A 15547-nucleotide genomic window follows, 5' to 3' on the forward strand; every position below is an offset into this window, starting at 1 on the left:
TATTATATGATTAAAATACCTTAATACATGACCTCTTGAGTGTATTAAGCACCTCTAGATTTACCTGAAAATACGAGTTACAACATCCTTGATTCATTTAACTTCTAATACTTGTTAATCACCCTTATACACTCTTGTATCACTTAAGACCAATAGGATTGACTTCTTATCATCTCAAAGATAATTCCTTCTTGGATTTATGTTAACTAATATATGGCATGAACTAACACATGTGGATATGGGTTGTAACACCCTCCCCCCCTTAGGAACATTCGTCCTCGAATGTAAGGGTTTATGGGGAGTTTAAATCATCGTGGATTCCAATGGAAATTTCCGATCAATTTTCCCCTATAAAATGGTCACTAGCAAAACTTGCAAGTAATTAAGCCCAACATATGGCTTCACAAGGCTACACAAAGCATTATGCGTATTTACATTATCTACATATCACCATTTTGTATTAAGGAGGAGTATTCTCAAATTATTGCTTACCTCATAGAGCCGTTTCACCTTCCAATGTATCCTGTCTTCCACCAGCATCCTTGTTATCTTCATTCTGGAATAAGTAAGGGTATTTAGACTTCATCTCCTCTTCTGCTTCCCATGTCATTTCTTCCATATTTTTGTTCCTCCACAATACTTTGACGGAAGCTACATCTTTTGTTCTCAGCTTGCGGACTTGCCGATCTAATATCGCCACTAAGTCTCGTTGTGGCGTGCAACCCGATTCATATATATACATATAGCTCACAACTCGGCACTCAGGCCCTAACTCAATCACCAACCTCTCCAGTCTCTCGAGCTCTCAAAAATCATAAAAGATCAGCCCAAATAGAGATAATATAAAGTATCAACAAGAAACAAAAAGAGACTAAGATATGATACGCAAGTAAAACCGTGACTGAGTACAAGACGGCAATTAGCAAATAATTCAACAAGTACACGACCTCTGCGGGTCCCAATAGTGTCAACACGTGGCCATAAACATGATTTCTAACATAATTTGCAGTTAAATTTCTATAACACATGGAGAGCATATAGATAACAACAAGTTATTCAACTTTACAATTCCACGGAATTGACCAAGTCACAATTCCTACGGTGCATGCCCACACGCCTGCCACCTCCAAACCAATCACATAACGCATAATCTAGGGTTTCATACCCTCAAAACAAGATTTAGAACTTTACTTACCTCAATCCGAGAAAAACTCTACTCCAATATGTGTTTACCTCGCAAATCGACCTCAAAATGTCCCGAATCTAGCCACAAGCAGTACAATACAATCAATACAACCAAAAGGAATCAATTCTACAAGAAAAATATAAAATTACAAGCCAAAATTTGAAATTGGCCAAAAGCCGGTCACCGAGCCCACATCTCGAAATCCAACAAAAGTCACAAAACCTGAAAGCCCATTCACTCATGAGTCTAGTTATACCAAATTCATCAAAATCCGAAACCAAATGGCTATTCAAATTCCCAAAATCAACTCTCCAAATCCCTAAACTCAAACCCCCAAATTTTACCTCATAAACACACCAACTAGGCGGAAAATCAGTGGAGAAACATAATTATTAAAGAAAAATGAACACAAGGAGTTTACCTCAAGAATTTCTTCAAAAACCCTCTCAAAAACCTCAAAAATCCGAGCTTAAAATGTTAGAAATGGCAAAAATTTCGGATGCTTCGTTTATATAGGTTCTGCCTAGGCACTCCCGCACCTGCGGAGCCTGGGCTCACACCTGCGTGTCTGCTTTTGCGAAAAAAGGGCACTTCTGCGAAAACCACTTAATCCTAGCTGCCTCCGCTCCTGCGACCTTTGATCCGCATATGCGCTATCGCAGGTGCGGAAAAACCATCGCACCTGTGGCCAATACCCTCGCAGGTGCGATTACACCAGCAAAAGACCAAACTTCAGCAATTCCTCAACTTCTACTCCAAGCTCATTAACCACCCGAAATCGACCCAAGGCCCCCGAGACCTCAACCAAACATACCAACAAGTCCTAAATCACGATACAAACTTAGTCGAGCCTTCAAATCACCTCAAGCAACATCAAAAACACAATCGCACCCCAATTCAAGCCTAATGAACTTTGAAATTTCCAAATTCTACAAATGACGTCGAAATCTATCAAATCACGTCCGATTGATCTTAAATTTTTCACACAAGTCACAAATGACACCACGAACCTACTCCAACTTTCGTAAATCCAATCCGACCCCGATATCAAAAAGTCCACTCCCGGTCAAACTTTCAAAATTCCAATTTTCACCATTTTAAGCATAATTCTACTATGGACCGCCAAATCACAATCCGGACACACTCCTAAGTCCAAAATCACCCAACGGAAACCATCAAAATTCAAATCCGAGGTCGTTTACACATAAGTCGACATCCGATCAACTTTTCCAACTTAAGCTTTCAATTATGAGACTAAGTGTTTCAATTCACTCTGAAATCTTTCTGGACCCGAATCAACCAACCCGGTAAGTCAAATAACAGATGTAGAGTACAAAAGGAGCAGAAAATAGGGGAACGGGGCTACAACTCTCGAAATGGCCGGTCGGGTCGTTATATCCTCCCCCTCTTAAACAAATGTTCATCTTTGAATGAGTCTAGAAACATACCTAGAGTCACAAATAGGTGTAGATATCTGATCTACATCTCCCGCTCGGTCTCCCAAGTAGCCTCCTTCACAGGCTGACCTCTCCACTGCGCCTTTACTGAAACTATAGTCTTTGACCTCAACTTTTGAACCTGTCAATCCAAAAAGGCCATCGACTACACATCATAAGTCAAATCACCATCCAACTGAATCGTGTTGAAATCCAAAACATGAGACGAATCGCCGACAGACTTTTGGAGCATAGAAACATGAAATAAGGGATGCACACTCGAGAGACTAGGTGGCAAGGAAAGCTTGTAATCCACCTTCCCAATCTTCTGAAGTACCTCAAATGGACCAATAAACTGAGGGCTCAACTTGCTCTTCTTTCCGAACCTCATAACACCCTTCATGGGTGAAACCTTCAGTAGACCTTCTTCCTAATCATGTAAGACACATCAAGGACCTTCCTGTCAGAAATGATGGAAACCGGCACACTGTGAAGGAGAACAATCTCTCGAATGTAAATCTTAGCAACTGCTCTAAAGAATAAGTAGTACCAACTGGAATAAAGTGCACAGACTTAGTTAGTCAATCCATAATCACACAAATAGCATCGAACTTCCTCGAAGTCCGTGGGAGCCCAACTACAAAATCCATGGTGATCCGCTCCCACTTCCACTCTGGTATCTCTATCCCCTGAAGCAATCCACCTGGTCACTGATGCTTATATTTTACCTGCTGATAGTTAAGACACCGAGCTACAAACCCAACTATATCCTTCTTCATTCTTCTCTACTAATAGTGTTGTCTCAAATTCTGGTACATCTTCGCGGCACCCGGATGAATGGAATACCACGAGTTGTGTGTCTCCTCAAGAATCAACTCCCGTAGCCCCTTTACATTGGGCACACATATCCGGCCATGCATCCTCAGCACCCCATCATCTCTAATAGTTACATCTCTGGCATCACCGTGTTGAACCTTGTCCGTGAGGACAAGTAAATATGGATCGTCATACTGGCGCTCTCTGATGCGATCAAATAAGGAAGACCGAGAAACCACACAGGCTAGATTCCGACTGGGCTCCGAAATATCTAATCTCACGAACTGGTTGGCTAAGGCTTGAACATCAACTACAAGAGGTCTCTCACCAACAGGAATAAATGCAATGCTACTCGTACTCACTGCCTTCCTACTCAAGGCATCGGCCACCACATTGGCCTTCCCCGGATGATACAAAATAGTAATATCATAGTCCTTTAGCAGCTCCAGCCATCTTCGCAGCCTCAAATTTAGATCCTTCTGCTTGAACAAGTGTTGGAGGCTCAGATGATCAGCAAATACGTCACAAGACACACCATAGAGATGGTGCCTCCAAATCTTCAATGCATGAACAATGGCAGCCAAATCTAAATAATGAACAGGGTAGTAGTTCTTCTCATGAGGCTTCAACTGGCGTGAAACATAAACAATCACTCTACCCTCCTGCATCAAAACACACCCAATATTGATCCGAGAAGCATCACAATACACTATATAAGAACTAGAAGTTGATGGTAGAATTAGAACTGGAGTTGTGGTCAAGGCAGTCTTGAGCTTCTGAAAGCTCTCCTCACACTCATCCGACCACCTGAAAGGAGCACCCTTTTGGGTCAATTTGGTTAAGGGTGATGCAATAGACGAGAAGCCTTGCATGAAGTGACGATAATAACCAGCCAACCCTAGAAAGCTCCGAATCTCTATAGCTGAGGACGGTCTAGTCCAACTCTGAACCACCTCTATCTTCTTCGGATCCACATGAATCCTCTCACTGGACACCACGTGCCCCAATAATGCCACTAAGCTGAGCCAAAACTCACACTTGGATAACTTAGCATAAAGCTTCTCCTCCCTCAACCACTGCAACACAACCCTCAAATGCTGGGCATGCTCCTCCTGGCTACGAGAGTATACCAGGATATCATCAATGAACATTATAACAAATGAGTCGAGATAAGGCTGAAACACACTGTTCATCAGATGTATGAACGTTGCTGGGGCGTTGGTCAGCCCCAAAGACATCATAAGGAACTCATAATGGTCATAATAGGTCTTGAATGTTGTCTTAAGTATATCAGAGTCCCGAATATTCAACTGGTAATACCTAGACCTTAAATCAATCTTGGAGAACACCCTCACTCTCTGAAGGTGGTCAAATAGATCATCAATACGCGGCAAAGGATACTTGTTCTTGATGGTGACTTTGTTCAACTGCCTATAATCAATGCACATGCGCATGGTACCATTCTTCTTATTTACAAACAGAACAGGTGCACCCCAAGGTGACACACTAGGCCTAATAAACCCCTTATCAAGGAGTTCATGAAGATGCTCTTTCAACTCCTTTAATCAGCTGGTGCCATACTGTACGAAGGAATAGAAATGGGCTGAGTGCCTGGTACCAAGTTAATACCAAAGTTAATATCCCTATCGGGCGGCATGCCTGGCAGAGCTACAGGAAACACATCCAGAAAATCTCGTACCACCGGAACAGAATCAATAGTAGGGGTCTCTGCACTAACATCCGTTACAAAGGCCAAATAAGATAGACAACCATTCCCAACCATCTACTGGCCTTCAAGTATGAAATCACTCAACTAGGAACATAGTCTAGAGAACCTCGCCACTCAATCAGTGGCAACCCCGGCATCGCCAACGTCACGATCTTAGCATGACAATCCAAAATAGTATGACATGGAGACAACCAATCCATACCCAAGATCACATCAAAATCGACATACTAAGTAGCAAGATATCAACTCTAGTCTCCAATCCCCCAATAGTCACTACACACGACCGGTACACACGGTCCACAATAATAGTATCGCCCACAGGAGTAGATAAATAAATAGATAAAACTAAAGACTCATGGGGCATATCTTGATAATGAACAAAATACGATGATACATATGAATATGTGGAACCAGGGTCAAATAATACAAAAGCATCTCGGTGACATACTAAGACAGTACCTGTGATCACTATGTCTAAAGCAATATCATCTGGTCTAGCAGGGAGTACATAGAAATGGGCCTAGCCGTCACCTTAATGGCATCCCCCTCTAGGGCGACCTCTTGCTGACTAAGCTCTACCCCCAGCTGACTTGGCGGGTGGTGAAGTAACTGGTGCTGAAGTCATAGGCTGGCTCCTCTACTAAGCTGGACCTCCTAATAGGTGGACACTACCTCCTGATATGATCAAACTCTCCACACTTGTAGCAACTCCCCAATGTTAGTGGTGGGGACTGAAGGGAGCCAGAGCACTAGGATAACTGGTAGAAGGGACTAGCATAGATGATCCCTGAATCGATGGAGCACAGGACAAACTCTGAGTTGGTAGGGCACTGAGACATGACTGGCCTTAACGAGAACTGCGTGAACCATGACCAGATGATGCACCACAGTGAACTGGATGAGCCGTCTGAGCATGCCTATAGGGACGACCCCTGCCGTGGTAGAACTGACCTCCGGAAGGAACACCACTAAAACTATATGATCCACGAGGCCTCTTGGCCTCCCTCTCAACCCGCTCCTCACTGCGGACCATCTCTATCTGGCAAGCAATATCGACAACCTCATCAAAAGTAGCACCAGACACCCTCTCCCTAGTCATAAGCAACCACAACTGATATGTGAGGCCATCAATGAACCTTCTAATCCTCTCCCTAGCAGTGGGAACCATCCAAACTGCATGACGGGCCAACTCAGAAAACCTCATCTCGTACTGCATCACGGATATGTCATCCTGATGAAGCTGCTCAAACTACCTGTGTAGCTCATCTCCGTGGGACTGAGGCACGAACTTCTCCAAGAAGAGAACGAAGAACTCCTGCCATGTAAGTGGTGTTGCACCGACTAGCCTACGCCTCTAATAAGCCTCCAACCAATTGAAGGCAGCCCCAGAGAACTAAAAAATGGTGAACGAGATCCTACTGGTCTCCAGAATACCTGTTGTATGGAGAATCCTCTAACACTTGTCCAAGAATCCCTGGGCATCCTCTGCCTCTGTACCACTAAAAGATGGAGGATGGAGTCTATCAAACCTCTCCAATCTCTAATGCTCATCATCAGACATAACAAGAACCACATGGGCCAGAGCAGCTGCAACCGGCTGGGCTGGTAGTGTCTCCCATGTCTGGAGTCCCTACACCACCTGTTTTGGTGTGCAGGCGGCGGGAGTCCGAGTACCTCCCTCGGCCCGAGAAGTGGCTGCTGCGGCCAGAATAGAGACCGCCTGAGCTAGACCAATGCACATGGTCAGAATTTGAGCTAAGGCCTCTTGAAGGCATAGAATCACGATGGGCACAACTAGTGCCTTTGCTGGCCCTACTGGCTCAACTGTATCTGGTACCTACTCTTGAGCTAGAGCGACTGGTGGGTCTGCAGGCGTACGAGCTACGCCTCTGCCCCTACCGCGGCCTCTACCTCGACCTCGGCTTCTCGCGACCCTAGCTGGTGGTACTGGTGGCTGTCCATCTTGTCCAGTTGTACGTGTCCTCACCATCTGTAAGAGAATAGAATAACAGAAGTTTAGTTACCAGAATCAACAGATTCGCACAACAAGAATTGAAGAATGTGAAGTTTCCTAAGTGTTCGGCAGCCTCTCGAAGATAACTACAGACGTCTCCATGCCGATCCGAAAGACTCTACTTAACCTGCTCATGACTCGTGAGACCTATGTAACATAGGCTCTGATATCAACTTGTCACGACCCAAATCCTAACATGTCGTGATGGCGCCTATCGTGGTACTAGGCAAGCCAACATTTACCAAATACTCCCAACTTTAATTGAAAATGAATCAAGTAATTTTAAATGATCAGAGTTTTCATAAAATGAGGTAAAACCCGAAACACAATGCGGAAAATAACTCCCAAATCGGTGTCACTGAGCTCATGAGCATCTATACATCTCCAATCTAGAAAAAGAATATCTATGAAAGTCTGGATTAAATACAAATAAAGAAATATAAGGAAGGAAAAACAAGGACTACGAACATCGGGCAGCTATCTCGTAATCTCCAGAGATCAACCGTGCACAATATCAATGACCATAGTATCCAGAAACACCTGGATCTGCATATGAAGTGCAGGGTATAGCGTAAGTACAGCCAACTTAGTAAGTAACAATAATAAATAAGGAACTGAAAGATAGTGACGAGCTACACAGTTATAGTTCATTTTTAGTAATCTCAACAAAAAAAGTAGACATGCTTTCAAATTCGGCAATTTAAGTCAAAACAGTTTATATATGCCAAGTTCAAGTAAAACCGGATATAATATCTCCCAGAAGTTTCAAAACAGTGACATATAGCAGCTATGTGCAACAACAATGAAAGTAAATACAGCCTCTCAGGGCAACAGTCACTCAGTCTTTCTCAATAGCTCATCACTTGGCTCTCAGCCCTCAACACTCACACTCAATAGGTACCTTCTCTCACTGGGGTGTACAGACTCTAGAAGGGCTCCTTCAGCCCAAGCGCTATATCGCTGTGATGTGCAGCCCGATCCCATAATATATATATAGCATAAGACACGTTGCGGCGTGCAACCCGATCCATATATATACAACCCTAAGGCTCATTGCGGCGTGCAACCCAATATATATATATACATATAGCTCACAGCTCGGCACTCAGGCCCTAAATCAATCACCGGTCTCTCAAGTCTCTCGGGCTCTCAGAAATCATAAAAAATCAGCCCAAACAGAGATAATATAATGTATCAACAAGAAACAAGAAGAGACTGAGATATGATACGCAAGTAAAACCGTGATTGAGTACAAGGCAATAATTAGCAAATAATTCAACAAGTACACAACCTTTGTGGGTCCTAACAGTGTCAACACATGGCCTAAACATGATTTCTAACATTATTTGCAGTCATATTTCTATAACAAAGGGAGAGCATATAGCTAACAACAAGTTAATAAAATTTACAGTTCCACGGAATGGACCAAGTCACAATTCCTACGGTGCACGCCCGTTAACTAGCATGTGTATCACCTCCAAACCAATCACATAATGCATAATTTGGGATTTCATACTCTCAGAACCAGATTTGGAATTGTTACTTACCTCAATCCAAGCGGAGATCCTTCCCCTGGCTGGCTGGTTGTCTTAAATAAAAGAGCTCTTAAGCTTAAGCTTTTATGAACTGATAGATCCTTTCATTCTAAATAAGAATGAGAGTCTTTCAACTAGATGCTAATGCAGATCCAAAAGAATGGTCTGGGCTTAGTCTAGGTATTCTAAATATAAAATAACATTAGTGTCCAAGCTAACCATCTCGACTGATCAATTGGAATGAAACCGAAAGTTAGCCAAGTTCTCCTGCCTAGTTTAGATAAAGCACCCCTTATCGCCCTACGACATCTGGTTAGGACACAAAGCCTGATTCTGGCAGATTTAAAGATAGCTAGAGAGGAGACGAGACATAACACCCTATCTTGTTGATTCTCCTTTCCCATCGCCTCGAGCTCTCGCTTTCAGGGTGGATAAGCAAGAAATTAACTATACTTCAATATGCCTTTGCCTCGCAAATCGGCCTTCAAATATCCTGAATCTAGCCACAAGCAGTACAATACAATCAATACGGCCTAAAAGAATCAATTCCACAAGAGAAATATGAAATTATAAGCCAAAAGCCAAAGCCCGGGACCTCGTATCGAAAACCAACAAATGTCACAAAACCCGAAAGCCCATTCAATTACGAGTCTAGTCATACCAAATTTATTAAAATCCAACACCAAATTCCATTCAAATCCCCAAAATCAGCTCTCCAAATCCCTAGCCTCAAACCCCCAAATTTCACCTCAAAAACACACCAACTAGATGGAAAATTAGTGGAGAAACATAATTATTGAAGAAAAATAAACACAAGGAGCTTACCTCAGGAATCTCTTCAAAACCCCTCTCAAAAACCTCCAAAATCCGAGCTCAAAATCTTAGAAATGGCAAAAATCTCGGAACCTTCGTTTATATAGGGTTTTCCCAGGCATTCCCGCACCTGCGGAGCCTAGGCTCGCACCTACGTGTCCGCTTTTGCGGAAAAAAGGCGCTTCTGGAAAACCACTTAATCCTTGTTGCCTCCGCTCCTACGACCTCTGATCCGCATATGCGCTATCGCAGGTGCGGAAAAACCATTGTACCTGCGACCTCTACTGGTCTCCACCCTTTCCCCACCTGCGCTCAACCTGCCGAACCTGCGACCAATACCCTTGCAGGTGCGATTACACCAGCAAAAGACCAAACTTCAGCAATTCCTCAACTTCCACTCCAAGTCCGTTAACCACCCGAAATCGACCCGGTCCCCCGGGACCTCAACCAAACATACCAACAAGCCCTAAATCATGATACGAACTTAGTCGAGCCTTCAAATCACCTCAAACAACATCAAAAACACGAATCCCAATACAAGCCTAACGAACTTTGAAATTTCCAAATTCTACAAATGACGTCGAAACCTATCAAATCACGTCCGATTGACCTCAAATTTTGCACGCAAGTCACAAATGACACCACAAACCTACTCCAACTTTTGAAATACAATCCGACCCCGATATCAAAAAGTCCACTCGCGATCAAACTTTTCAACTTTCGCCATTACAAGCCTAATTCTACTACGGAACCTCCAAATCACAATTCGGACATGCTCCTAAGTCCAAAATCATCCAACGGAGCTAACAGAACCATCCAAATTCAAATCCGAGGTCGTTTACACATAAGTCGACATCCGCTCAACTTTTCCAACTTAAGCTTTTAATTATGAGACTAAGTGTCTCAATTCACTCTGAAATCTCTCCGACTCGAACCAACCAACCCGGTAAGTTATATAACAATTGTAGAGTACAAAAGGAGCAGAAAATGGGGGAACGGGGCTACAACTCTCGAAATGACCGATCGGATCGTTACATATCGTGTCTTCGTAAAATTCAAAGGAGTAAATCTCCCACTCCTAATCAATTGTATTGAAAATTGAATACTTCATATTATACTTAAAAATTCAAATTGCCACAGACAATTTGATATTTGACAGTACTTTAAAGTGTTTACTTGTCTTTGAAGGTACTATAAAACCTCTCTTATGTTGTTTGTTGCTTGCTTCGGTTTCTGGTATAATAAGAGCGACTACTGAGTTGGGCACTGTAAGCTGATACTCAAAAGGGAATGACGGGTCGCTTTGCTTGAAGATACTTTTTTTTTTTTATATTTTATGGGTATTGCATCAATAAACCCTCGTTGTAATCGCTACTTATAGTTGACTTGATAGCAGTAGCGTTGGAGATTCTTCTTAGGTCCTCTTTTGCATATATTGTACCATCTTACCATTTTGCATGATGTATCGAAAAGCCTATTGGTTATGATAGTACAATTTCTTATCTATAGATAGAGCACTATTCCATTGGCATCAGAACACTTAGGAGGAAAAAAAACAAGCAGGATGCTTGGCATACATACATATAGAGAGAGCGCATTATGGGTGTTAGAAAAGATACATTTTTTCCATTAATATTTGACGACTAGGGTTCTTATGAGAAAATCTTCTCTGCATCTTAGAAAAGATTAGGTGGTTGCGGACAAAAAAAATTCATCTACTTCGTGTGGATTCCCGACTATCCGTGACACAAGTCGTGCTTGTTATAGATTCACTTCCGCTTAGGAGAAACCCGTAAGTCTCTTAAACTAGTATTTTTTTTTATTAAATACTACATGGACAATTGACATGACCATCATTTCAACTCAAAGAATATACATTTCATAGTCGTATACATTTTTAATAAGATAACATTGTACATACATGTTCAAGAAAGATGATATAATTTTACAATTGCAGGCCTTTGTTTATGTCATCCTGACGCAAAAGGCTTTAATTTGATGTACGTATTGAATTCAAGAGGCCTCCCTTAATGGTCTGAACCTGAAGTTTGATAATTTCAAGCCACCATTCTACATGAATTCACAAAACCACATACTCCTAGCTGAACTTGACACTGCTTGTGTAATATCGTCAAAGATAACACCTTGAATCCACAGGTGTGGGGAAGCAACATTGATTTAGTTGCCACGTTTAGGCTTCCTGAAAAGGACTTGGATCTGTTCAGCACCATTTGGCTTCTTTTGTTGACAGTACTCGATCCATTTTCTTTGGTTACTTGCATAAGGCTCGAGAGAGAACCATTTGGTTTCTCTTTAGAATAAACTAGTTCAAAGTTATCTTCTGGTCGCTTATCTTCCAGAGCATTCAAGATTGGCCTCTCATCATGTTCCACTTCAGAGATTTTCTTGGCCTCGTTAAGGAAGCCAATAGCGCGCCATGCATCTGCAACAAGCTGAAAAGTATTATTCGTGGGAGGCACTCCCATCTCTTCCATAATTTGGAGGAACTCTTCAGCTTTCCATGGTTGTTTTGCTTCTCCATAACCCCATATGAGGGTCTCAAAGGTTTTCAAGTTTGGGGAAACATCCATTTTGGACATCCTTTCAAATACCCTCAGAGCATACTCCATTTGTCCAGCGCTGCACCATCCGCTGATAATTGTCGTGAACATTACAACATTTGGATGTACACCTGATGAAGCCATAACTTTCAAAAGTGCTTCAGCATTTTCAGGTTCTCCAGCACGCACATAGCCTTTAGCAAGAATGCTGAATGCGTGGCTATCAGGTTCTATACCGGCCTTAATCATGTCATCAAATATCTCTTGGCATTTATCCATAAGTCCAGCTGAACTCCATGCATTCATGATAGTACTAAATGTTATCACATCTGGTTTCACTCCAAACTCTTCCATCAATGTAAGTGTCTGCACATTTAAATCAATGAATAAGAAACATGTCATGTTCAGAATGACGTGGCACTCTTTCTTTCGAAGGCTTGAAGCTACACTACATTACAATAGAGTGAGTTTTACCCTTTTTTAATAGGCTTGGTATCAAGGGGTACTTGGCCTTTGCATGTGAAAACTGACACTAATACATGCAAAACTAAAATTACCAATATGTACACGGAAAGGAATAATAACTAATGGTTGTTACATTCCTAAAATTACACAATTTAATGTTCAGTAAATTGCTGATATAAAACCAATATGGGTGCATACCTCATCAACACCATTAGTATCAGTGACGTCGAGAAAGCCTTTGATAAGAGAGTTGAATATTACTAGATTAGGATGTACACCAAGATCCTTCATCCTGTAAACAAACCTTAATGCTTCTGTCATATTACCCTCTTTACAGTACCCATCCACGATAATACCACTTGTTCGATGATTTGGCGCCACTTTGTGATTTTGCATTTGAAAAATCATTGCTTCAGCTCTAGCAGTCTCCTTGTTCCGAGCATAAGCCGTTGCTATAGTATTGTAAGTAACAACATCAGGTTTTACACCAGCTGCAACCATTCTGTGAACCACATTCCAAGCTTCTGCAATTTTGTTCTTGTTACACCAAGCTCTAACCAGAATATTATATGTTCTGTCATTAGGTTTCACATTCTCTTCAAGAGACATAATTTCCAACAGTTTCAGAGATTCTTCAGGCTTACCAATGATTCCAAACCCTTTAATCAATGTATTATAAGTGCTGGTTGTGGGCTTACATCCTTTCTCCCTCATTTTCTGGAACACTTTCATTGCCTCCTTAACATTTCCGGATTCTGAAAAAGCATTTATCATGGCATTGAAGAATATGGAGTCAGGTTTTAGTCCATTTTGCTCCAATTTAGAGAGAAGCAACGGAATAGACTTGAAACGTTTCTGGAGAGTCAAGGCAGCCAAAACAGTTGTATATGTCACAAGAGTTGGCCGATGTCCTTCTTCGGTAAGACCCTTGAGAATTGAGTGGACCTCTTGTGGCTTTTTCCTCTCAATCAAAATATTCATCAGTTTTGTTCTTGAGCGAACAATGTGGCAACTCGTACTTCCCCAGCAGGCAGTGCAGCGAGATTGACGTGGAGAATTCGCCGTAGCTGAAACAAGAGGAGCTTGGTTTTCATGTAGATGAGATTCCTGCAGAAGATATAAATAAATGGTATCTTAACAGAGAGCTTAAACCATATATACATACAAGAAATAAACTGGACGTATAACCAAGATGTAATCAAAATCCATTCAGTTGTGTGCCCAATACCATGGTGTAAGATGCAAAAATCTTCGACTTGCTCGAACTTGTTCCGTTCTTTTTCTCAAAAATGATAGACTTGGCTACCTCATTTCCAAATTCTCCCATATTTTTCTTATCCAATTCTTAATTTTACTGCTGCTTATGAATGATAGCAATATAATTGCCTCTATTATCTATCCCGCAGAAGTTTACTGCTGCCTCAAGGACATTTTTCCTGCAAAATGGAGACTTATTAAGGGTGTGTTTGGTATGAAGGAAAATATTTTTCAATTTTTCTATGTTTGGTTGGCTTAAATGTTTAGGAAACATTTTCCTTCACCAATCAAAAGAAGGGAAAATATTTTCCAAAACTCTTTTTCAACCTTCCCCGCCCTATTTCCCATCCTGACGATCACACCAACTTATACAGGAACATGAAGAAGGAAAATTCATAAAATTAGGGATGTTGGGGTTTAGAGGAAATTTTCAAAACTCTTTTCGATAAGTAAAATGTTGAACAATTAAAAACTGAATGAGGCTACAGCCCCAACCTTCCCCTAGTCCATCTAGCTTTACCCTTGGCCATGCTGGTATTGTAAAAAATTCATAAAAGGTATCCAATCGAGCCACAACATCTTTTCAGTATTCAAAAGCGAAACTTGGCTAAGTAAGGACAAAATCAAGTTTTAGATGCAGTCGTTAGGAAAAAAGAGCAGCTGCCCTGTATCATGTTTGCACAATTGTATGCAGTGATCCTCAGTGACAAGATTTCAATAGAAAATTTATGTGCAATTTTACTTTTATCTACTACTCATGCTAGACACTGAAGTAATTAGTTAATCCCCAAACTGTAAGGAATTTGCACAGCTATCTTGAAAGCAATACATATGCAGTTGCAAGATTCTAGCAGTCTATATCAATAGGAAAAACATTAACCTATTGATAAGAAGGGGTTCACAAGAGATGCTGAACTATAAATTCTTGTCAACAGCTAGTGTCAATTACTTCATAGGACAGATGATCCAAGAATTTAGCAACAAACTGAGATTCCTTGCTCAAGAAATAAAATTCAAACGGCTGTAACTTCGAGTTCTGTGACTCACTTTATTATGCTACTGAGTTGAATTATAGTGCTTAAAAATCTAAAGTTTTCACCCATTCAAGTAGGAGAGGATCCAACCACAAGAGGAACCCAACTAAACAAGATCACAAAAGAGCAAACAATTACCATTATACAGATAAAGCTGATTCAGTAGCAGAAAAAGAAGAAACTTGAGATGGGTTAAGGGTGGAGGGGACTTACCTGTTTAGTGTGAGGAGAGAAGAGTTGCATGGTTGCAGAGTTAGAATCAGCATGTAGGACATGGTCCGGTCTTATCCGCAAATTTTATCTGAAATCACAAAAGGAGCACCAGATTTCTTCTTCTATTGAATTTTGAATCAATAACTAAATTTACAAAGTCTAATTTTTGTGGATTGGTATTTTGCCACGTCATTTTACTTTAGTTTCTTCTGTTAACTCATTTTTTTCTTTTCTATCGATACGCACATTTGGATGGCAGGAGGAACCAAAGTTCGGGAAAAGACCCAAAATTGGACCAACACACAAAATAAATCTATTTTATTACGTGGAGCATTAATGGTCATCCACGTGGGTTCAACCATTTGCACTTACACGACTCGTTTCTAAAACCAGGAGACACCTCAAATATGTGTATTTCTTCACCAAAATCAAGAAGAATCAATAAGGGATCATAGAATAACAGAAACCATTAGGTAATTACGCTTCTT

General features: G+C 41.3%; 1 protein-coding gene across 3 annotated transcripts; it reads right to left on the bottom strand.

Annotated features, from left to right (window-relative positions):
* Positions 1-11365: 11365 nt before the first annotated feature.
* Positions 11366-15243, bottom strand: LOC104250063 (pentatricopeptide repeat-containing protein At5g25630-like). 3 transcript variants are annotated; one of them, XM_009806601.2, is made up of 4 exons: positions 15060-15242; positions 13784-13991; positions 12754-13662; positions 11366-12456 (listed from the first exon to the last, which is right to left on the bottom strand). In XM_009806601.2, the coding sequence occupies exons 2-4, from the start codon at positions 13880-13882 to the stop codon at positions 11587-11589; spliced, it is 1878 nt and encodes a 625-aa protein (XP_009804903.1). In that variant the 5' UTR covers positions 13883-13991; positions 15060-15242; the 3' UTR covers positions 11366-11586. The 3 variants fall into 3 exon arrangements, with proteins under 3 accessions (XP_009804903.1, XP_070018824.1, XP_070018825.1); XM_070162723.1 differs by lacking the exon at positions 15060-15242 and adding an exon at positions 14985-15044; XM_070162724.1 differs by lacking the exon at positions 13784-13991 and having other exon boundaries at positions 15060-15243.
* Positions 15244-15547: the final 304 nt, after the last annotated feature.

This window comes from Nicotiana sylvestris, chromosome 11 (genome assembly GCF_000393655.2).
Source record: "Nicotiana sylvestris chromosome 11, ASM39365v2, whole genome shotgun sequence".
NCBI classification, from domain to species: domain Eukaryota; kingdom Viridiplantae; phylum Streptophyta; class Magnoliopsida; order Solanales; family Solanaceae; genus Nicotiana; species Nicotiana sylvestris.